At 41.2% G+C, this 25,315-nt stretch overlaps 2 protein-coding genes across 2 annotated transcripts in view; both read right to left on the bottom strand.

Moving 5' to 3' along the window:
• The window catches only part of LOC141445739 (uncharacterized), a 199,162-nt gene that overhangs the window by 27,484 nt on the left and 146,363 nt on the right, over positions 1–25,315 (bottom strand). The window lies entirely within an intron of this gene.
• LOC139986106 (cell adhesion molecule 3-like) overlaps positions 2,596–25,315 on the bottom strand; it is a 42,649-nt gene continuing 19,929 nt past the window's right edge. Inside the window, exons 3-6 of the mRNA XM_072001158.1 lie at positions 22,336–22,471; positions 12,312–12,445; positions 8,864–9,170; positions 2,596–4,984 (exon numbers count right to left, since the gene is read on the bottom strand). Of these exons, the coding sequence (XP_071857259.1) occupies positions 4,896–4,984; positions 8,864–9,170; positions 12,312–12,445; positions 22,336–22,471 (666 nt within the window). The 3' untranslated portion in view covers positions 2,596–4,895. The remainder of the gene's footprint in view (positions 4,985–8,863; positions 9,171–12,311; positions 12,446–22,335; positions 22,472–25,315) is intronic.

Raw genomic sequence — 25,315 nt, 5'->3', positions numbered from 1 at the left:
GTGACTATTTCTGTTTCTTTTAAGCGAAATATCGAAATCTTTTAATGTTCGAGTTGTTAGAGTTACTGCAGGAAAATGATCGTTCAACGAATTTGTATTTATAAAATATATATCGAGGAAACCTCGTTATCGTTTTTTATTTGTTGAATGTAGCGAAATATAAACGTCTGGATCTTTTATCGGTTCGAACGGCAGGTGGTTTCGCATTGATGTTTTATAAATTGGAATCTATAAACTGCTTAAATATATTTCGTGCAATTTCTTTCCGCGAATTAAGCGGGAAAACGATTTAACGTTGATTCAATGAAAGAGAGCCATACATATTTTACAAAGCATAGAGATGTTAACACTTTTCTTTATTAATCTTTCGAATGGGACAGCAGATACGTTAGTAAATGAACAAATGTAATCCCCGAGAAAATGGGAAAATTGACGTTGTCGAAGATAGATATGCATTTTTATTCCAAAACAAATACCGTGCATATTACAATACATTCCGATAGCAATTATCGAATCGATTTTGTGTTACAGCTACTGAACGAGAAACTTTGAATACCGTTTATTCATCCATTGATTGCTACATATGTAGTTTCAAACGCATGCCACAATATCACACGATCGTTTATTGCAAATTCAAACGTAGAGTAGTGGCGATTATGGCCATCAAGAAATGCTAATTGAAATCAAGATAAAGTCGACCGTATCGATGTGTTTCGATGGTTAAAAAAAAAGGCCAAAAATTTTACTTTTTACTAAAAATTAATTTGTATTCCTCGAATAGTACGTAAATGTCCGTTTCATCTTTTGCATTTCGTTTAAATATTCTCTCATTGAAATTAAATGAATGGTAATAACGCAGGAGATGTCTAATTCGTTTCCTTTTTTTTTTTAAATTATCCGCAGTTTTTATCAATAAAAAGTTGTTTATCGCTGGAAAAGTTCCGCAGAGTGGGACAATATTCGTCTTACGTAACTTCTACGAGTCAATACGATACCAAAAACAAAAGTTGAAATATCTTTAGTTTCATCGAACTAAATACACGCCGATATTTACCTCGGTGGCGGCTGAACTTCTTGAAACTGTAAACATACGAATCAATAGGAAATTCGTACTTTGTGGAAACTCGATCAGAAAACAACAGAAAAATGCTTAAAGTTTCCGAGGCAATTGTTAATAATTCAAAACAGGACATTCTGTTTATCGAAAGGATCGACGCTTGTCCCGTTAGCTTTCTACGTTTGAAATTAATTTCATTTTAGAAGACCGAAACTCGTCGCTATCGACAGTTTCGTATCTCGACTTTGAAACGCGTTAAACATTTTAAATCGAATTAACCCGTGTGACGTTAAGATTTAGGATAATACGTCGGATAATACGTAGGATCAGAGGAACGGATAGATCATGCGTGCGAATCAAAGGGAATCATTAAATACGCAAGATATCTAACAGGTGGCGCCGGTATTCTAAATAAGTATGCAAATTTCCGCGTAGATTCCGTTTCTTCGATTCTACTCGTAAAGGGAAAGATAAAAATCCGTAATCTGTTGACAATCGCTCATTTTCTTCGTTTTTCAAAAAAAAAAAAAAGAAAAATACGAATCCTCCGGTAGGCAGAACAAATATCATCCAGCGCTGGTTTTTTTTAGGGAGGCGGACGATCGGAAAAAAAAAAAAAAAAAACAAAAGTACAAAACACAACAAGCGTTTAAGCCTCTCGTGTAAGTAAAAGCGTGACGCGGGGGAGCGTGGCCCTTCGAACGAGATATCGGATTTCGGATTTAAAAGAATAAACGGATTAGTCGGTGGTGAATAGCGCATCTTCGAAGATTAATAGGGGTGAAAGTTAGGAGTAGAGCGAGGCCGTGTTGCACGCGCACCGCCATGATGATCGTATCGCATGCAAAACGGCTAATTGAATTATTTCATCAGCATTATTGCCTGTGACGCGGAAACAAATGGAGTAATAATGCCAGCGAAACACGATTCAATCGGCGAGCGTTTGATAAAATAATGTTTGTTAACCGACGGCGTTCGGATCGACTTTGGTGAAAAATCGGTTGATTCGTTAAGGGGTCGTTTTAACGGCAGGAACACGGATATCGTTGATGAACAAAAAAAAAAAAAAAATCGCTTCTCGAAATTGCCTCTTATCCTTACTAATACGTAAAGCCGTGGATAATTCGTGCGCTGGAATATTTGGTCCGTTTTATGCTGAATTTTCATGAACGGCCATTAGGAATTACGTTATATCGTGGCGAATAAAACAGGGATTTAAAAAAGGAGGTTAAGTGGTATTGAGAGACTCTGAGTAAGCTACTTTTTCTTTTTAACCCCCCAACCCCCTCCTCCCCTCCTCCCCGTCGCACAAGGTGTCCCCTCCTTGCGAAAAGTCAAACAGCGAAAGGGAGTAGGATTTATATTTTCCAAAGGTGTACACGATATTACTCTGTATTTCGATATCCTTTTTATGTTCTTCTTACATAGCGTTTCGTAATGATACGAATTAAAGACGATGGATGGTAAAATGAAAAGTAACAGCGAGGAAGAACGAAAATGACGGTGAGCTTTTGAATGAAATGAAATGAAATACGACGTTGTGGTCATATCGTTATTATTATCATAAATATTCTTTCGTATCGTGACAAGCTGAGGAACATAACGAGCATCGATACCAAAAAATTGGCAAAAATTCCGCTAACATCGTCTCTATTACACAAAGAATCGTGAAACTATGCTGCGTGCACGCGAGATATCTCTCTCTCTCTCTCGCTTTCTCTCTCTCTCTCGCTCTCTTTCTCTCTCTCTGACACTTCACATTTATTTTATTCTTTCTTCTTTCTATTAGACGCATAATATCTCGTCCGAAAATATCAATTACACCGCTCTCACGCGTTTCTTTTTCTCTCTTTCTCGTTTCTTCGTCCTCGTCTATTCGTTTTTATTTGTTCTCTTTGGCTAATTCTTCGAATGAAACACGTTCCCTATCGAACGCTCGCTCGCGTTAGCTACGTAGAAACGATGACGGTTTCAAAAATACTTATTACAATTAGAAAATCATGTAGAGTATTATTCAGTCGTTGCGATCCTTAGTCGATAATTCGTAACTAATACTAGCACACATCGCTCGTTAATACATAATATACATATACATATACATATATATACGATATTCTTCGTATCGTTTCTTTCCATTCTTTCGTTTCTTTTCCGTTTTTCGTCCTTTTTCTCCGATTCTTTCTTGTTCGATCGTCATGCGTTCGTCCGTTACTGCGAAAAACGACAACTAAAGAAATAAATAAATAATTGTTCGAGCGACGCGAGTCGCAAGACGTGGAATTTGTGCGCGTACCGATTCGAGGCGAACGATGCACCGGCGTGAGCAACAGGAAACAACGTTCCAAACCGGAAGCAGACGGGGGAGAACAGTAAGCTCGATATTCATTGTAAACAGAACGTGACTGTGTAAATCGCTTTTGTTGTTCGTTACGTACGAAGGCGTGTCACACGCGGTTGACAAATGTATCGGAGGGAAACGCATTAAATCGAACGGTAAATGGCTATTAATTTAATAAACCGAATACGTAATAACCTTCTGCCGATGGAATTACACGGTGTGCACGCGGATAGAACAGAAAAGCGTAGGGATAACAAACGACCAAATTTTTTCTCTTTTCCAACCGTAAACAGATAAACTTTTCTTTCACCGATCTTCTTCTCTTCCTCGTTTGTTTGCCTCATTTTTTTCTTCTTTTTTTTTTTATTTTTTCTCCTCTTTCGTCCTGCCCTTTTGTTTTCTCCGTTGCCGCCTATCTTCCCCGCACGACAGCTTTTCACGACGGCAAGAACAATTCGCGCGGCAAGAACGTCGTGGCGCAACGAGCACCATCTTTTCTCTTCGGTTTCGTTCATCGTCCTCGATTACAAGAATATTAGACACGATAACAGTAGCAACGCAAAGTGACTCGTCGAATATCCGATTCATCAGGTACATCTACTCGCTCGCTGTTTCTTACGCACTTCCATATTTCGTTTCATTCTTCTGGTTCGTTTAGGTGAATCGCGTGATGTGATAGGACCGCTTTGTTTTTTTTTTTTTGTCTTTTCTATTTTTCAAAATTAAACTCGACGCACGGATGGAAAGACAGAGTTAAAAGAAGAAGAGAATTAGAGGCAATGAATAATGGCAGTGAGAGACGGATATAGAGACAGATTATACACACACACATATATATATTATATAGAATATACATGTATATATATATATATACATATACACGCTACGAGTTTAGTCCTTTGTCGGGCTTTATAAAAGTATGAAAAAGAAAACTGTCATTGTCATCTTGGAAACGATGGCACCGTAAATGGTGTACTACACATTGCGAACACACGATTTCTGCCAAAGAGAAAGCAAATACATAGTGTCTAATAATAATAAAATATTCCTCGGACGTTGCCCGTTTCTTCTCCGATTTTTGGCCGATCACGGATGTACCTCTTTTCACGAGAAATTGGTTCGTCGATCGCCATCGTCATAGAGAAAATTAAGATGCCGCGATATAGCTGTATCCAGTTCTCCGCGATTCACCGGCGAATTTCCTCTGTCCATTGCCTCCTCTGCTTTGCCTTTCTCGCTGCTGCTCCAATTTTGTCAGCTCGCGCCAACCGACTTATCCAGCATGGAAACTTCCTAATAACTCGTTTCGTCTCGTTTTCGTTCGATCTTCAACCGAGTTCCTCTTCCTTCCTCTCTCACTGTGGTCCAGAAAAGGGTGTGACGCGGCACGTGCGTCGCCGGAGGACGACCATCGCGCGACACAAAGCGGCCTGGACTTTCTTACAAGCACGTCGATTTATATAAACAGCTCCAAAGCGCGCGTAGTTGAATGCGGTACGGTTAACGAATGGCGATCAAAAGGAACGCGAACAGTCCCAGGACCAGCCGCGCCGACGGCAGCCGCATCTCCGACCTGGACGAGCCGAGAACTGAAAACAGAGAATACACAGGCTGCTGCACTCAAAGTTCTGCGTTCGTTGGATTCGTCGTGTGCTCGCGGCGATCGTTCGCCCAAAACGCGATGGATGAATAAATGAATTTATACCCACCGCTTCCATTTTGGCTTTTAGACGTACGAAGCGGGTTAAGTGGAGTTTCGACCAGGCTGAGATTACGTTTTCGACGATGTTTGAACAGAGAATATTATGAATTTTTGCCTCGGAGCAGCGACCAACAGCTAAATCGCGTATTTGACCGTGCTATCCGCGAGTGGTTTCCGCGATACAGTAACGTTGTACTTTGAACCGACAAATGCTTCTCCGCGATCGACGATCGAGCGGAACGCTTTTCCGATCGTTTCGAAAACGAATGATGAAAAGTAATCGGAGGACGCGACGAAAGCAAATTATTTGCTGGAAGCGAAAGCTACGAATTTCTTAGATCGTCGAACGAATGGAATTTATGGACGTTCGTGATCGACGTTTCTGAACATTGTTCGGGTTGGAATCGTCGCTAATGGATCGAATTACCGATCGACGTTCTCCATAGGGCAGCTCTTTTTTCCCGAGAGAACAAAGCGACGAGAAGGGTAGCGACTACGGGGAGGGATCCTGTTGCGTCGAGGCGCGAAACTTTCCGAATTAATACGCGCCATTCTACGTGCTAATACGTCGCTGTGTAGTCAGCGATGTAGGTGCTGAGCACCGGGAATTGAAAGTAATAAAACGGCGCTTCCGAGCATAATAACGCCTGCAGAAAGAAAAAAAATCAAATTGAGGGTACGCTTATGCTTTAACAGCCGCCTCCGGATGTAGGTCATAGAATTTCGATCGAGGCTTTCGAACGATGATGGATGACGGATTTCCTACGCGCTGCTGCGAATGAACAAAAATTTCTCTCTCTCTCTCTCTCTCTCTCTTTGTCTGTCTCTGTCTGGACGGTTGTACGCGATGGCAAAACGATAAATAACATAGATAGAAGAGAAACGATTTTTGGCCTGTCGACGCTCGATCGCTAGGCTGGACTTTCTCGACCCACTAATTAACCCCTAACCATGGTGACTTGATTTACACTGGCAGTCCCGATCCAGTCACGGGTTTCGATCAAATATTATTCAATGCTCTGCGAGTGAATTAACTAACCTGGATCGCTGCAGTCACGCTTCAAGGCCTCGAATAACATTTGAACGAACCGCGAGCGAACCGTGACGGTAACGCGACTCTGTCTCTTTTCTCCTGCTCTCGTCTGTCATCCCCTCCTCGCCCCCTTTATCACCAATTCTATCCGCATAAACGACGCTTAATTACGACGCCGGTTAATCGGTAGTATTACCACCTTTTACAATGCTCGTTTGTGCCCGATGGTTAATTTAGTGAATTTAAAGCTGAACGCGTTCCTAACTATACGTAAATCGCGCAAACACCGACCGCAGGCTAAATAAAGTAACATGGCCGCCGTGGATGCCATATGCTGCCATTAATTATCGTTAATAATCGTCCCGTTCACTATTATATCGTATTATAGTTACACTTTGTTACAAACACTCGGCGGCTTCGCTCGTATATATTATATATTAACGTTTATTTATCGTCGCAATTACGCGCAATGGGCGCGCGGTTAATTCGTCCGCAAATCTGACTATCCAACGGCTCCATCGAGGGAAAAAGACGAATGGATATCATCGGTGGAATCGATACGCGATCTAACGAGCAAATATTTCGTTTATCAGGTAACTTGCTTTGCCACGATCCAGCGGAGAAACGAATACAGAGAAAGGATGGATGAAACGAAAGAGGGATGGCTGCCGCTGCCGATGGAAACTAGAAGAGCCGCTTCTATAACGAGGCAAACCGGCTAACTCAAATAACAAAACCAAGTTTTTTACAAGCCACCATCAATGAATTCGACCCTGCGTTTTTTTTTTTCCACCAACGAGAATTATTTCGATCGAATTGCGACTGGCATAACAGGGGTTATTATATAACGCTTGTTCGCTGCACCGAGGAAACCTATATCGCGTCCTTTTGGCTTCTTTCCTCTGTACATTTATCTATTTCCATCTTTGTTTTTCGCTGTCATTGATCGCGACAGCGATCCTCGTCGTCGTTGTTTCGTCGTTGTTGCGCCGTTGTCATTTTCGAGAGGAGCGCGGCGCGCCGCTGAAGTGCGGCTCACTTGACGCCAAATAATCCAAAGCCGCAGCAAATAATCCTGGAATACGTCGGGAATTATCTTCGCCGCAGCCTCGGATTAGCTGGCGTGAAACGAATTATTTGATGGCGTGCCGAGCTATTTGACGTTAACCAGGATAATTCGACCGGTCAGATTATCCCGGACCACGATGTGCACAAACAATCGGATGCTCGGCCGTCGTGCACAGCCTGTTCGTTTACGGCTCAATGGGAGAAACGAGAGGAAAAAAATAGTAGACACGCCAGTTGCTCGATTTAATCGGTCAAAACCGGCTTCGTAACTCGTTAATCCGTAAAACGAACGTCTTTCGTTCGACAGAGTCGTCGTAAACGAGGCACGCATTGAAATGCTATTGCGAATTTCGAACTTGCCCGTAATGCTTTTCAGTTTAGCGCGCGATCGATGACGTGCTCTTTTAATGGATCTTTCGTATTTTTTGATCTTCGTATAGAAGCGACACGGTTTAAATTCGTTAACGCTATAAGCCTACGGCGGTGATTGCGCGGTTTAAGTAATTGGTTTTGCTAATTAAATATTGGAAGCGTATATGCGGGAGCTACGTAAAAGGTGACGATGTTTCTGACGATGATAATAGGAAAAATGAATATTCGTTAATTTAATTAAATTAGAATGAAAATTCCACCGTCTCGAGCAGCCATATCGAACACGACGATTTTTCTAAAGAAGATACTCGGCTGTCGTAGATAAAGTGGCAAGTTTCCGAAGAATAAATCATCTTTGTCTCAAAATTCATCGTCTCCCCTTTTCCTCGTCTTTAAGATATTTATCGGAAAGTTTGGAAATTTCGGTATTCCAGAAACTTATCGTCGCGTTTTAATCCCAACGGTTCTAGATTCTCCGGAATACTAATCTTTAACGTTTATCAAACATCGTTATTTCAGCCCAATAAATTCTCTGGAAATAACCAATGAAGACTGAAAGTTTGAAAGGGAAGACGGCGATCCCACAGTCTGCAACAGTAAACCAACCCCCAACAGTATCGCTATCAAAAAGTTCGATCAACGACGGGTGGAATGCTTTCCATGAAGCCTCCCTCCTTGTAAACACCCCAAAAGATCTAAGAACTCGCTAAGCCTATTATACGACTTAAGCAGCCCTTCTTCTTCCTTCGCAAGAACGCTCTTTCATCCTGTTGCAATTCTGGAATTTTCCTCTTTTCGATCTTACTTTCCTTTTTCCTTTCGCAAGTTGAAGCGTCAAGTTAACGATCAAAATTCACGAAACGTTTCGTTCTAGAAGAAAATTTATCAGATTTTTACTTATCAGAGACTGCGATCGAAGAAGGCTGAATCTTTCTACAACTTTGAGTAATCGCTCGTACTGAATACTTTCTCAATCGTAGCAAACGTAAACGAAGTAGCGGTAAATTTATCTTGCGAATTCGATTGCTAATTACGAAATTGCAAGTGAACTGCGAGTCATAAAATGCTTCTCGAGGGCTTGATATAACAGTAATTCTTAAATGACGAATAACAATCGTCGATGCTTAATAACAATCGTTTCTCAAACTTAACAAACGATAAAAACGATAAAATTCGGGTTGGCAACTAAGCGATTGCGGACTTTGTCGATACCACTCAATGACAAACTCCGCAATCGCTTAGTCGCCAACCCGATGATAGTTCAGCAAACGAAAATGCAAAGATTTGTTTTACCTTTGACTCCAACTTGTCCATCGGGTTTCTTCTGGCCGGTCTGGAAATTGGGTGGCGGCTGTAGGTAGTTGATACCGACGATGGTCGCCGCTGGTTCGTAGTGTATCAGCCTCGGTTTGTCCTCCTCGGTGCTGACCTCGGTGCTCTGCCAGTAAATGTCGTATATCGAGGCGCTGCATCGTATTTTCAGCTTGCCCCCCGCGAAATGGTCGTGCGTAACGAGGAACTGAAGGCCGATCTGTGAAACGTGCCACTCGGACTCGTTCGTGTCCAAGGGACTGTAGGTGCGGACGTGCGACTTGAGCGGCTGCGTGTGACAATTTGTACGAACAGGTTAAACAGGTGGCCTGCCACGTTCGTGAAAATTCTCTGGCTCCCGTTCGGCTTTCCACTTCCCGATAATTAATCCGAACGTCGTCGTATCGATTTAAGGACAAATTTCAGCCCGATTAATTAGCTGCGACCGAGGAATTTGCTAATCGTTTCGAACGTTTCCGATAATAAGGTTTCTACGACGTTTAGGGCTACTCGGATCCTTTGTGGTTTTCGACTGACGATAGTTCGCGAACCTGATATGCCGACAGCGTAAAATGTTGCTATTTAATGGCTATTGAAGGCGTCATTACGTACAGTATCGGAAATTAAGGATCGTTTCGTGGGAATTTTCGCATATATAGAAACATTCGCACCATCGATCTTCGTCCTCGTCGGTTGATTTTTCAAACGATCGATTCGTCGACGAATCTCTTGAACGACAACGTCCGATTTTCTAGTCGAAACTGTCTATACCGTCTATACATCGGGTGCTTAGTATTTCGTTAATTATTCTAAAACTCTATCGAGTTTGAAGCGATACTTTGGTCGACGTGCTTCTTACACGATGACATTTATCGTTAGACCGGGATTGTCTATCGAGTGCGCGACGAGGCGCTCGATATACCGTTAATTATTCTGCAATTTTATCAGGCGTTAAATTAATTTAAATTTATGTTGCAATATCTGCTTTCAACCATCAATTTCCAATGTTTTAACGAAAACTTTATAACGGAAGAATATTAATGAACATTGAATCCGTTTAAGGACAGATCAATTTAGAACCATCGGCGAGTAAAATGTAAAACTCGTGCAGAAGTCTAAACGAATGGTACGGTAACAGACGAAGGACAGGCTTCTATCGTAATATTTTACAACGAGAGAATCGTTCGAACTATTAAAAATATAGTAAATCTGTGGAATTTTCGCGGAAAATTACGAATTGATTTTTCGAAAATTTGCTACTTGCACTGCAAATATTTCCTTTGTAGAATAATACGATTTTTAAAAGGGTGTACGGTGTCGCGTAAGAGCAGAAGACAAGCGCAGCGGCTTTCCGTCACTCCAAACTGCTGATAAAGAGGAGGGTGCACGTCAAAAGTATCGGTATTTCGAGCAACAATGCGATTTTATCGCCGGGCACGCACGTAGCACCGAATTGATAGACAACCGATTCGACAGGACCGTGTTTTGATAACGCCGTCATTACACGTTCAAGAAACTTCGATTACTTTTTGTTCTCTCCTTTATTTTTCTCCCTTATTTTTCGTCATAACGTTGCAACGTTGCTTTTTCCGTAATATGTCATTTTATCGAAGGAACAGACAGGAGAAAAACACGCGACGAGCTTTCGTTAGGTAACATTTCATCGCGAAATCAAATTTCCGTGCCTCGTTCCGATCCGAATATGCGTATTCATCTCGGACAAAAATGTCCGAAATGCAGTATTTCGCGAAATATTTCGCATCCCGATGAAACAAGAAACGTTTCTTTCTAGAAGAAACTTCCCGAAAATATAATTCTTCGATCTTTCAACGCGACGCGATTAAAGAGTAAAACGTATCGATGTTTGAAAGGTGGAGGAGCGAACGACGTTCAAAACGTGACTATTTAGAAATTGGATCCGACGACAGATTCCACGCACGAGACCGTGTATTTAAAGACAGTCTAGAATTTGATCAGCTGTTCTTCGCCGTAAAAAAATATAAAGCTTCGAGATGGACAGCGTGGGACGCATCCGAACAAACGATGGAGCATGGTCAACGAACTGTCCTCAATTCGATACGACGAATAATAAAAAAATAACACGTACGCGTTACGAGTGAAAATTTTTGACTACAGACGAGATTAGGTCGAGACGGCGTGGCTCGGAATAGAACGAAACTCGAGAACAACAAGAAGAATTAACAAATTTTTTAATTGAACTGTCACGAAAACGAACCTTGAAATGGAAGAATTGCATTTTACATTTTCGATTCATTATCGTCCATAGAATAATATCCGGCGGAGAAGTAATCAAGCGTATTTGAGAAATTTTCAATTCGGTTCGATATTCAATTTTCGAAAACGATGCTTGCAGTGCAATTTTATAATTCTTTGTGGCGATCCTATTGTAAGTAGTAGCTGCCCGATCTCGTTTGTACTAGGAATTTCGATCCAAGCCCGTATAATTCAATTTCTCCGCTCAATTTCGCTTCGCATCAAGATAGAACGAATGAAATTGAGAAGGAAACCACGTATTCGACGTCTTGCGCGTATCGCTACGCGAAAAGCGCGACGAAACGATCGAAACGACCGTAACTCCTGTTGTCTTCTCTCCACAGCGTACGTCTATTTCGACATTTTAATTCAATTCTGTTCTATTTCGACGGACGATAAAAGCCGGGAAGCTGAGCCACGGATTTAGCGCAATCGATACCGCGCTGCGTTCGAGTATCGCGGCGCATAACAGGAAACTCGGTGGAGGAAACGCGTCAAGACGCGTATTATAATCTAGAACTTTGCTGGAATCGAATAATCTCGAAACGAGTATCTTCCGAAATCTCCGGAAACGAGTCCACGGACAAATCGATAACGCGAAGTACGGTGGAAAGCGTGAAAGACCAAGCGACGGGTTGTCACGATATCGTAAATACCTTGGTTTCGTTAAATTTCGCAAAAAAACCTAGAAAGAATCTATGCGGAATGGATTGCATGAAAAAAATATCTCTGGATTCTCTTTTGTAGCCGCGATATCCAAAGGTACAGAGGCGCATTATAAATTGATGGAAAAAGAACGCGAGAGCGAAGCGTTGCCGCGATTTGATTGCAGCCCCTTAATGGATTAAATCCATCACAAACTGCGCAACCGTAGTTCCTCAACCGCCATAACAATTAACTCTAAAATCTCAGACGCGATTCCGCTAACTGTTTCCTAGCCGATGCATCCGCCGCGTAATGCACAGTCTCGAAGCATTCGTAACGGCGGAAAGGGGTTGTAACTGGAAACGGGGCAGGGGGCGGGGCCTGCTCGGTTACGTCTTACAGGAGCCAGAGAACGAGAACAGAATACGGTACGAGAGGTATGGGAAGACATCGATGATAGGAGCTTAGGAATTTGTAGCCGCTATTCACGATTTCATATAGCAAACCGTACTTGTCGATCGTTGATGTACCAGGTGAGATTGGCCGCGGGTTTACTCCGTCCGGATGTGCAGTTCAAACGTAGCGTATCGTCGATCCGGTATTTCCTCCTTAACCCGTGTATCGACGGCCCTTGAGAGGGTAATTCTGCGGAACAAGAGACGTCAGGTACACACGGGTCCCGGAAGTATGCGAAGCATGTTCGAAACACCGCTTTGACGTTCGACCGTTTCCTACGTGTGTGTATATACACACGTGTACGTACGTACATATATATATATATATAACAAATATATGTATATAGATAGGACGTCGGGTGATTTGGTTGCGGGGGCGGTGGCGGGGAGGGGACTTTTCAAGATTCCCGGATGCACCAACCAACCAGTGTACTCACGTGTGCACAGATCGAGCCGATAGATCCGACCGTGTGTTCTCGCCAACGCACCGACAGCCTGCCTGCCTGCCTGATGAAAAATTCTTCTTTTATGCCTGGCAATTCGGGCTCGCGTTTCGATATCGGAATAATGCATTCGTAAGAGAGACAGCATCGTCCCGATCTCCCCTCGCAGAGAATTCACCGTGCCAAATGTTTCCGCGGAAGTGTTTTCGAAGCGGCATACTTTTCGTTTCGTCTCTATACCGATGCACGTGTGAACGCGTGTACACCGTTATACAGGGGCCTGATAAATTGTAATATAAGTATACCTTAGGTAGAAAGAACCGTTATAAAGACGTAGAACAAAATTTTTCAATTATCGTTCTAGTTACCGGAGGAAATGGTTCTAGCAGGCAGTTTATATCGTTAGCTTAGGAGATTTAACCTGGGCAAACTTGGTCGGTGCGTTCTATTAGGGTAACCAAACAAAAAGTGGTACGCAAGAGGAGAGTAGGTCGTACGGAGAAGATCATTTTATATTATAATTAATTTTCTAATATAGAAACTTAGATGTTTGTATAATATCGCGTGCTTGGTTCGTATTCATGGACCACGCGTCAGACCTTTTATACGAAAGTCACGAGCGTATAAATTTTCATTTTCGCATCGAAGAACGGTCGAGTATCTTTCCCTCGTTCTTAATTACGTAGATTAAAGAGACGAGTTTGTTTTGCAGGGAACATAACACGATAATGTTAGGATTATGCCGCAAGCTTAATTCGTCTGATAATTTCACGTTGAATCGTAAATTTTTATATTTTTCACGATAGTGGCGTAAGAGCGACGGATACGTATCGCACAAAGTTTAGCTGTTAAATCCTAGGATGCCCTGTATATAACTATAGACACGAACATACGTATAGGTAGTCGGATCTGAGGAGATTCGCGTGTTTCGTTTTTCCATCCGCGGATATAACGGGACCGTTTAAGCATACGGATCCCGTGACTCTCTTCTTTTTCAGCCCCCTTATCCTACCCTTCTTTGTTTCGTATCGTTTTCGTGATTCGCGAGAGCCTCTCGAGTTCTTTTTTTCCCTCTTTCCCTTTCTCTTTCCTACTGTATGCTTTTTCTTCTTTTTTCTTTCTTTTTTTTTTTTTTTTTTTTTTGTTATTCTGCCAGGGAGAATTCACTAGCCTCGCGATCGTCGAGGAAGGAAACGTGGGAAGAGCGCGGAGGAACTTCCCCCGACCAGCGAGCAATGCTCGGCTCTGATGTAAAAGTTTTCTCTTACCGTGTGCATACGTAAGGTCTTTTTATTGTCGTTCTTCCTTCGAAATTTGGGACTTATTAAAAGTTGAAAAAAACTGGCGAGAGAGTACGGTCGTAGGATTTCATCGTTGTCGCGAGTTGGAATATTCTAAGCATTTTGTTCTCCCTGCCCTCGTTCGTAATCCTCGTTAAACCGTTTCGGACACGAATATATTCTATCGGAGCGGCAGCTTTTTCTCTCGTAAGAAAATTTCATAGTTCTCTGTCTCTTTCCCTTCGCTGTCTGTTTTCCATGAAAATTCGCCGCATGATTTCGCGGGTGTAAAAGCAAATGAAAAGAATAGAAGGAAGAACGGTGTGTTTCCACAGCGCGCTTTATCTTATCTCGTTTCTCGGAAATTTCCAATTTTTCGATACTTTTCTAATAAAAATAATCCGAATATAAATATCGGTTTCGAGTTTCGTACGAAAAATTCCTTTCCGCGAAACTTACCGCGCTATAATACGAGGAAACTTTTCTAACCAACCACGAGATCACCGGAAATAAAGGATCGCGACAAAAATTTCTCGCCAGAGACAACGAACTGTGATTCACTGGGAAACAGCGTGCAGGCAGCGACAAAATTCAAAACGGTCGGTGTTTTTGCAGTGTTCGTATAATTGTAATTCGGACGAAGCGACGGTGTCGTTTCGTGGAAAACACGGTTAATTCGATTCGAGTCCCGTTTGCGTTAACGCGTCAGGTACGAATGAATAAAACAAATTGGTTGGAGAGCGACGTTGAAATTGAATATTTATGTAGAAATATTCACGAAAGTGGATATTTATGTAGAAAGGAATTCAATGATTCGTAACAAGATGAAATTTAGACACGCACTGTGTATATTACCGCTCGAAAATATCTCGATACTTATAGGTTTCCAGTAAAATTGAATACGTAGAAGCACGATCATTTTATCTTCTGCAATCAGCATTTTTTGATAGAGAATTTTATTCTCCAACCAGCACGTAGATTCCAAGCCTTATGATTTTTAGAAACTAATGTACGATAAGAAAACTATTCAAATATCGCGAACCTGAGTGCATTAACCCCGTCTTGAAACGATGAAAATAATTATGATCTTTAGAAGCTAATTATCGATGAGAAAACTATCGTCGATGGTCTTCTGTCTGAAAGATGTTTCTTTCTTGTTAAATTAGCAGAACCAGCACAAATATCGCGAACCCGTGTGCATTAAGTAGTCGCACATGTCGTTGCCCCGTCTTACAACGAATAATTGAAACGATGAAAATAATTATGATCTTTAAAAGCTAATTATCGATGAGAAAACTACTGTGGATGGTCTTCTGTCTGAAAGATGTTTCTTTCTTGTTAAATTAGCAGAACCAGCACAAATATCGCGAACCCGTGTGCATTAAGTAGTCGCACATGTCGTTGCCCCGTCTTACAACGAATAATTGAAACGATGAAAATAATTATGACCTTTAGAAACTAATGTGCGGTGAGAAAACTACCATCGATGGTCTTCTGCCTGAAAGATGTTTCTTCCTTGTTAAATTACCAGAACCAGCACAAATATCGCGAACCCGTGTGCATTAAGTAGTCGCACATGTCGTTGCCCCGCCTTACAACGAATAATTGAAACGATGAAAATAATTATGACCTTTAGAAACTAATGTGCGGTGAGAAAACTACCATCGATGGTCTTCTGTCTGAAAGATGTTTCTTCCTTGTTAAATTACCAGAACCAGCACAAATATCGCGAATCCGTGTGCATTAAGTAGTCGCACATGTCGTTGCCCCGTCTTACAACGAATAACTAAAACGATGAAAATAATTATGATCTTTAGAAACTAATGTGCGGTGAAAAAACTACCGTCGATGCTCTTCTGTCCAAAAGATGTTTTTTTCTTACCAAATTGTCAGAACCAGCTCACATATCGCGAACCTGTGTGCATTAAGTAGTCACACATGTCGTTGCCCCGTCTTACAACGAATAATTGAAACGATGAAAATAATTATGATCTTTAAAAGCTAATTATCGATGAGAAAACTACCGTCGATGGTCTTCTGTCCGAAAGATGTTTCTTTCTTGTTAAATTAGCAGAACCAGCACAAATATCGCGAACCCGTGTGCATTAAGTAGTCGCACATGTCGTTGCCCCGTCTTACAACGAATAACTAAAACGATGAAAATAATTATGATCTTTAGAAACTAATGTGCGGTGAGAAAACTACCATCGATGGTCTTCTGTCTGAAAGATGTTTCTTCCTTGTTAAATTACCAGAACCAGCACAAATATCGCGAACCCGTGTGCATTAAGTAGTCGCACATGTCGTTGCCCCGTCTTACAACGAATAATTGAAACGATGAAAATAATTATGATCTTTAAAAGCTAATTATCGATGAGAAAACTACTGTCGATGGTCTTCTGTCCGAAGGATGTTTCTCTCTTGTAAAATTACCAGAACCAGCACAAATATCGCGAACCCGTGTGCATTAAGTAGTCGCACATGTCGTTGCCCCGTCTTACAACGAATAATTGATACGATGAAAATAATTATGATCTTTAGAAACTAATGCGCAATAAGAAAACTACCGTCGATGCTCTTCTGTCCAAAAAATGGTTTTTTCTTACCAAATTGCCAGAACTAGCTCACATATCGCGAACCCGTGTGCATTAAATAGTCGCACATGTCGTTGCCCCGTCTTACAACGAATAATTGAAATGATGAAAATAATTATGACCTTTAGAAACTAATGTGCGGTGAGAAAACTACCATCGATGGTCTTCTGTCTGAAAGATGTTTCTTCCTTGTTAAATTACCAGAACCAGCACAAATATCGCGAACCCGTGTGCATTAAGTAGTCGCACATGTCGTTGCCCCGTCTTACAACGAATAATTGAAACGATGAAAATAATTATGATCTTTAGAAACTAATGTGCGGTGAAAAAACTACCGTCGATGCTGTTCTGTCCGAAAGATGTTTCTTTCTTGTTAAATTAGCAGAACCAGCACAAATATCGTGAACCCGTGTGCATTAAGTAGTCGCACATGTCGTTGCCCCGTCTTACAACGAATAATTGAAACGATGAAAATAATTGTGATCTTTAAAAGCTAATTATCGATGAGAAAACTACCGTCGATGGTCTTCTGTCCGAAAGATGTTTCTCTCTTGTAAAATTACCAGAACCAGCACAAATATCGCGAATCCGTGTGCATTAAGTAGTCGCACATGTCGTTGCCCCGCCTTACAACGAATAATTGATACGATGAAAATAATTATGACCTTTAGAAACTAATGTGCGGTGAGAAAACTACCATCGATGGTCTTCTGTCCGAAAGATGTTTCTTCCTTGTAAAATTACCAGAACCAGCACAAATATCGCGAACCCGTGTGCATTAAGTAGTCGCACATGTCGTTGCCCCGTCTTACAACGAATAACTAAAACGATGAAAATAATTATGATCTTTAGAAACTAATGTGCGGTGAGAAAACTACCATCGATGGTCTTCTGTCTGAAAGATGTTTCTTCCTTGTTAAATTACCAGAACCAGCACAAATATCGCGAACCCGTGTGCATTAAGTAGTCGCACATGTCGTTGCCCCGTCTTACAACGAATAATTGAAACGATGAAAATAATTATGATCTTTAAAAGCTAATTATCGATGAGAAAACTACTGTCGATGGTCTTCTGTCCGAAGGATGTTTCTCTCTTGTAAAATTACCAGAACCAGCACAAATATCGCGAACCCGTGTGCATTAAGTAGTCGCACATGTCGTTGCCCCGTCTTACAACGAATAATTGATACGATGAAAATAATTATGATCTTTAGAAACTAATGCGCAATAAGAAAACTACCGTCGATGCTCTTCTGTCCAAAAAATGGTTTTTTCTTACCAAATTGCCAGAACTAGCTCACATATCGCGAACCCGTGTGCATTAAATAGTCGCACATGTCGTTGCCCCGTCTTACAACGAATAATTGAAATGATGAAAATAATTATGACCTTTAGAAACTAATGTGCGGTGAGAAAACTACCATCGATGGTCTTCTGTCTGAAAGATGTTTCTTCCTTGTTAAATTACCAGAACCAGCACAAATATCGCGAACCCGTGTGCATTAAGTAGTCGCACATGTCGTTGCCCCGTCTTACAACGAATAATTGAAACGATGAAAATAATTATGATCTTTAGAAACTAATGTGCGGTGAAAAAACTACCGTCGATGCTGTTCTGTCCGAAAGATGTTTCTTTCTTGTTAAATTAGCAGAACCAGCACAAATATCGTGAACCCGTGTGCATTAAGTAGACGCACATGTCGTTGCCCCGTCTTACAACGAATAATTGAAACGATGAAAATAATTGTGATCTTTAAAAGCTAATTATCGATGAGAAAACTACCGTCGATGGTCTTCTGTCCGAAAGATGTTTCTCTCTTGTAAAATTACCAGAACCAGCACAAATATCGCGAATCCGTGTGCATTAAGTAGTCGCACATGTCGTTGCCCCGCCTTACAACGAATAATTGATACGATGAAAATAATTATGACCTTTAGAAACTAATGTGCGGTGAGAAAACTACCATCGATGGTCTTCTGTCCGAAAGATGTTTCTTCCTTGTAAAATTACCAGAACCAGCACAAATATCGCGAACCCGTGTGCATTAAGTAGTCGCACATGTCGTTGCCCCGTCTTACAACGAATAACTAAAACGATGAAAATAATTATGATCTTTAGAAACTAATGTGCAATAAGAAAACTACCGTCGATGCTTTTCTGTCCAAAAGATGTTTTTTTCTTACCAAATTGTCAGAACCAGCACAAATATCGCGAATCCGTGTGCATTAAGTAGTCGCACATGTCGTTGCCCCATCTTACAACGAATAATTGAAATTTATAGTCTTTTGATTCCGTTAAACGATGCCAAGTACTATTTGCGATCGTTAATTCATTATTAATTTACGTACTTTGTTTACATTTAAATGCTGTTACTGAAAATCGTGGGAAATGTTCAGATACTTATGAACCGTAACGCGTATCGTCGATCGTGTATTTCCAACCACCATCATCGTATCTCTCGTTAATGAATCAAAAACAGATTGGTTTATGAAAATTCAATAATTTGCGCCCGCGCACGCGAAACTTCTCGTAAAGTTCGCACCGTTCTCCTCTCTCTTAAGCTTCAGTCAGAGGAGAGAACGTTGCAGCTCATTAGCTTTATTTCGCATCAACCTACACACCGCCCTTGTACCGCGTTTACAACGGATCTGTTCTACGTTACTTTTACCCTCTATTGGTGTCTTAATCATATTTTCCGATACGGCAACTCTCTTTCTCTTTCTCTTTTACGTTGCTTGCAATTTAGAGACGTCTATGTTCCCCTGGCCTACAATTTTCCGGTTAACGCAGACGAGAAATTTAACGACCTCGTAAAGTGCTCGTTATACCGTAATTCTATTCGAACAAACGACAATTGCGTATAAATTAATACATCAAAATGATAACTCCGGTTGTCTGACTCTATTCCACGCGAACAATTAAGAAAGGCCTTCTAAATACTATGCTAATATGGAACGTCGAAATTAACAACGCTGATTTACTTCTCTATGTTTAATAAAAAGTTTCTTTCGCTTCTGTTAACCCTTCGATTCTTACACCTATCACTTTTCATTTCTTCCATAAGCTATATCAATCTGCTAACGTCGTGTTAGACCAGGCAACGTATATGAAACGTGTAATTCGTCACAGCAATTTACATTTTCTTTCTCGATAATTATTTTCATGTTCGTAGAAATATCATCGTCGTAATGCATTACTTTAAATCTAAGCAATCGTCTTTGTAATATACGATTTAAAATAACGAAACTTGATTTTCTAAGATTCCGTGAAACGTCACGATATCTGGTTTCCAACTCTCGTAACCGAGATTATTATATAATACGGGAAATTTTGATCATTTTTATCCATACTGACGCAATATTAAAAAGTTAAAGAGTAATTTAGAAAAATTTGTTTAGAGACGCGTACAGACTTCGAAGAAGCTTCGAGCTTTTTAATTTTAATTTCCATAACGCAAGATGTGTGAAAGATGATCAACAATACCTATTTCGATTGCTTTTTAGCGAAGCGATTTATTTTCTTAGAAAATGTATTTTCCCGTTTCTTTGTCCCGTTCGATTAACTTTGCGGTTACGGTTTCGAGAAAAGGGTAAATTAAAAAATTATATATCTGGCATTTGCATCGCCGTATGAAATTTATAGGAAATTAAATTGTTTGTAACTTGAAAAATAACTCTAAAATCACACGAATGTGTGAAATTTTTTCCTACCGCGTACGCTTTAACATCCTACATGATAGATTCATATAGAATTTACTATAATAATATTTGTGTGATATTTGAGATTTTATATGCATTACGCGAACATATCGCATACTGATACAATACCGATATTATAATTTTAGCGTGCGCCTGTTTTACCTCGTTCGCTTTTTTATCGTCGAGTTATGCTTTTTTGTTGCTTTCCACGATAACGAAATACGATAGAAAATATAGAATTTTTAATAAACACAGGAAAAATATTTAAAACCAAACTCTTTGAAAATCTTGCACTGTCTATCTTTGTAAGAATAAAAATTACTCGAATTTATATCGCATTACATTTTGCGTTATGGAAATTAAAGTTGCGAAGCTTGTTCGAAGTCTGCAAGCGTTTCGAAACGAAATTTTCTAAACTAGCCTTCGACTTATATTGCATCAGTATGGATAAAAAATGATGAAAATTCCCTGTATTATATAATAATCTCGGTTACGAGAACCGGAGGGTTAAACTCCAATCCAGTCGTTTAATATTTGTTCGGAAACAAATTAAACATATTCCCCTTGTTACTCTCCTAATTACATCATTTAACAAGTTTCCGTTTCCAGCAACTCGACAGGAGCACGAGATGATAACCGAAACCGTCCTTTTGCCTCGATACGAAACGTATCGTCAAACGAAAGGGAAGGAACGCTCCTTAAATTTACATTCCGCAACATTCACGATACACAGGAGGAACCTGTTCAATCCTTTCGCGATTGAAACTTCGTTACTCTGCGCTCTCCAATTTGTCGCTCGACGAGCTGCCAAGTGTTGACAAACGTTTTCCGCCCCCATACCGAAATTCTCTTGCTAAATCCTTAGAAAAAAAAAAATTTCCAAAGAAGGAACAAGAAGAGACGAAAAACGAAGCGAGTGAAACGTCGACGTACTAATCTCGAGGCATTCGCAAAGAACGAAGTTAATCGGAGCAATGGTTTGGCAACTCGTTACAGTTTCTAACAATTATTATCTGATTTAAAACCGGTACGAAGACTTTAGACGTTCGTTCGACTGCATTAACCGAAGAGTTAGCTAAAGAGAGCGAATCACTGCAGATTCTCTGGGTCTCGTGCAACTTTAAGCGAATCTCGGTATGGCGGAAGGTCGAATCGTCGAATGACCTGTTTTTCTTAATTAGTCGGTAAATGTGGACTGGCGATTTCTGTACAGTATTATAGCAAAAGGATCCGAGGATCCAAAATTTTTGTTTTTTTTTTTTTTATTTGGTAGAATTTTTACTACCGTAACTTGGATTATAAGTGTTTGTAGTATGTTTGATTCTAGTTGAATCTAACGCTCAAATCTAAAGGGTAATGTCTTCTTAGCCCGCGAATCTGACCCTTCGTGTCGAGTAAAGTGTACGCAAAATCGAACAGAATGCACATAATACGAAGACAAGGCGTAAAATATTCAAAGTGAACTGTATGATAATGTTTTCTATCATACTCCGTGAGCAAAACAATTTTCTACCGGGCTTCAACATTTTTAATTACACTCTGAAAAACGTACGAATTTGCATAAAAATTCGTTACAAGATATAAACAGGGTGCACACGATTTTACCGCCGATGTACGGTTTCGTACAGGTTCCTCGTATATACGAACGACGGCGTAAACTCACTCTGCCAGTGGCCAATCGCGCAGCAAGTTCGAAAAGGGGGCGAAGCGAGGGGCAGGGGGTTGAAAAAGAAGAGTAGCAAAACGTAACCCCGGGGTGGCTTCGTTCCCTGGGCGCCTAAGACACCTAATTCCCGTTCATTCCGCCGCGTGTACCCGCAGTATTATCTTCGGCTCGGTCCACAGCGATTCGCGTAAGCCTTTAAGTCCACCGAGCCGGTGGCTGGCATTAATTCGCAGTTCGAAAGTGCGCTCGCGAGCCAACACAGCTTCGGCTATGTACACGTGTACGTGTACATATGTACACACGATCGAACCTTTCGGTTCTATGTGCCGCTTATGGCGGCTCGTAAAGTAAAGCAGCTCGAGTCTTTGACCGGAGGGTTAATAAACACGTTCTCTTACCGACTATGTTCATGGTGCCTTGGACGCAGGCCGTCTGGAACGAAGGAGCATCCGCGGACACTTCGCAACTGTAGACGCCCGCTGCGTCCAGTTCCAGGTTCGTCAGGGCAACCCGGGTCGAGTTGCTTTCGCTTTTCTGCAACAGACAGGATCGTCGTAGTCAGCCGTGTATCGCGACGGTCGTTTCTTTCGCTTAACCCTCGCGAGCAGTCGCTACTCGCTTTTCTGTTCCGAGGTCTTTTCAGAGGTTTTGTTTTTTTTTTTTTTCCTTAGAGCTCGTCGATGTACGACACAGAAGAACGGGGAGGTTCGGTAATAGGGAAAAGGGTGGACATAGTCTCGAAGATGCGTTAGGTGTATCGCGAGATCTTTGAAGCTTTCTCGTGGATGGGGGAATTTTTTTTTTCTTTTTTGTAGAGTAGAGATCGTTGTCGTTATCTTGATTTTATTTCTTTTGAAATACGTAGACGTGTTCTCGTCCGAGCCAGACTAGAAACTCTTCTAGTTATCGCGACTCTGTTTCTTTTGCAACGGAGAATAAAGGTGCAAATAGTGTGAAAATCGCGGAGATACGTCCTTCTTCGAGTTGAAAGGGGCTAATTCCGATAGAAGGAGGATCTTTTCGTTTTTAGTTTAGGAATTGAAGGTTTCCGCATAAAAGCGGTTTTACAAGTACGACAGGGACGAACGTTTGAAGAATATGCAGTTACATTATATTCGTAAAATTTCCCTAACAAAGTACAAATTGTTCGTTTTGTCCACTGTGCCAGTTGTAGAGTTAAAACGATCCTCACACTCGTTCATAAAAACAAAACATTTCCGTTCTCTAAGTGGTTTAAGGTTTTCGCATAGTACTGTAATTACTGCATTTGTTTAGTGCAATTTCAGTTCCATTAGAAGTTGAAAACAAAAGACACGGACGAATAATTAATCTGTGCGAACGTTGCGCACAGCTAGGACTCGAAGATAAATGAAAAATATACACAACGTCGCCAGATGTATTGAACATCGTTTCGAATCAGCCGTACAAAGTTAACGTTAAACGAATGTCCGTCAGACATGTTCGTTCCGAAGGTCGAAATATGTCAGCATTTGATTTCTATTCATTTGGATTTGTCACGTTTGGACAAGTCGGATGGTGCAGGTGCGCAACAGAGCCGAACAATGACGACAAATGTCTTTTGTTTCCATTGTCATTTATGAAGCCTATTGTCCACCGCCATTTACCGGAATATTCCAGAACAACTCTGCTTTCTTTGATCTATTTCTCCTTTTAGGAAAACACCGATGCCAATTTTACGTTCAATTGATATCAACGAAGGAATCATCGCCGTTCCATCGCTATCGTTCGATCTTTTGTTTTATCGCTCGATTCGAAACTATGCGACGATTCAACAGCGATAAACTGCGCAACGAACGTGGTACGAGAGAATCTCGAGCAATCTGTCATACACACACATACACACACACACACCTCTGGATACTTATATTTAAACATTGATATCTATTCCCTGGAAAAAATTGAAAATGCGCATCGTTCTTCCGCTTGAAAATTTTCGCGTCGAAGAAATAATTATTTGCCGCATCGTTCGTTCGGGATTCTTCGTCCTTCGATTACGCTGTCAAATGATTAATCCTACGTCACCGCTCCATCCGTCATCCAACAGCGCACGAGGAAAAGTTTCAAGTTCCTACTCTGTGACTAGTCTTTTGTCACAACCAGTCCTGCATCTTCGATGCCTATGAATCGGCTCTGACAATCGAGGATTTATGACTCTACCTGTCCATGTACGAGCAACCTGTGCCACGGCATGGAAAAAACTCGACACAACAAAAAAAGAGAGAGAGAGAGGGAGAGAGAGAGAGACAAAGAAGGAAAAAAACGAACATCGAAGAATGACCGCGCGAGCATCGATCAATCGACCGGAAGACAAAGGGTGATGGTCAGCTCGTCGCATTGTTTCGTCGCAGAATCGAGCCACGAGAGCATTTCTACGACGAGGAAGACGAGTCGAGCTCAACGGACCGTACAAACGCCTCCTTGCGATATCGATTGCGAGGGCCACTCGATGTCAGCCTCGCCGACCGCACATTGGCTTTTCGCGCGGTTTACGAGCAACATTACGGCTCCGTAACGGCGCTCCGACGCCCGGTTACGCGAAATTTCGCGACACCTCGCGATTTATTCGCGCGTAGGCTTGTCGCCGCGGCGGGAATTCGCCCGAGGTAAATGGCGATGGGATCGGCGAACGCGGTTTCCCTTGGATTTACTGGAGCTGATAAAAAATCCGACGCTGACTAGCCGCATGTTTATGGCGTGGCGACATTTTCGCTGCACACCTATTCGTTGCGGCTTTCGAAAGGAGTCCGCAGGGCCGATGACTATACCTTCGTAATAGGAAATTTTTGCCTGCTCGCAAAACACGCTTTAATTAATTACTGTCTTTCTTTATATTTCGGCCTGGCACAACGGGGGTTGATAATTTAGATGGTCGTTTTTCCAAGATCGAGTTGTTGCATCATACACTGCATGAAATAGAGCGAGCTACTAGAGGTGTTTCCAGAGGATATTTTATAATAAAATACCACGCACGGTATGTTTTTAATCTAATGTGTTCTTTGGTAAATAAATTGTCCTGGATGTTGGCCTGGTAAAAGGATCAGTGGAATAAAATGGTAAAAGTTACGCAAATTCTTTCGTTACAAATAAAAAAAAAAAAAAGTGAAATAACGTTCTCTCGCTTTGTTGACAAATAACAAAGTGGCGTGGAGGGCTGTCCTATTTTCATTAAACGTAACGTTATCGAATTGATACAAAGAATGGTCGAGGATTAATACGATGGAGAAACGATCAATTGCTAGAATCTTAACAACCTTTGTTCGAAGAAATTTTGGAAAAATAAAAAGTTTGCTAGAAAGGCGAAACATTGTCCTAAAAAAAATAAAATAAAATAAATAAATAAATAAAGCAACGTATAAT

The sequence above is a fragment of the Bombus fervidus genome, chromosome 4 (genome assembly GCF_041682495.2).
Source record: "Bombus fervidus isolate BK054 chromosome 4, iyBomFerv1, whole genome shotgun sequence".
Taxonomy (NCBI): Eukaryota; Metazoa; Arthropoda; class Insecta; order Hymenoptera; family Apidae; genus Bombus; species Bombus fervidus.
This window is presented reverse-complemented; position numbering and strand designations above follow the sequence as displayed.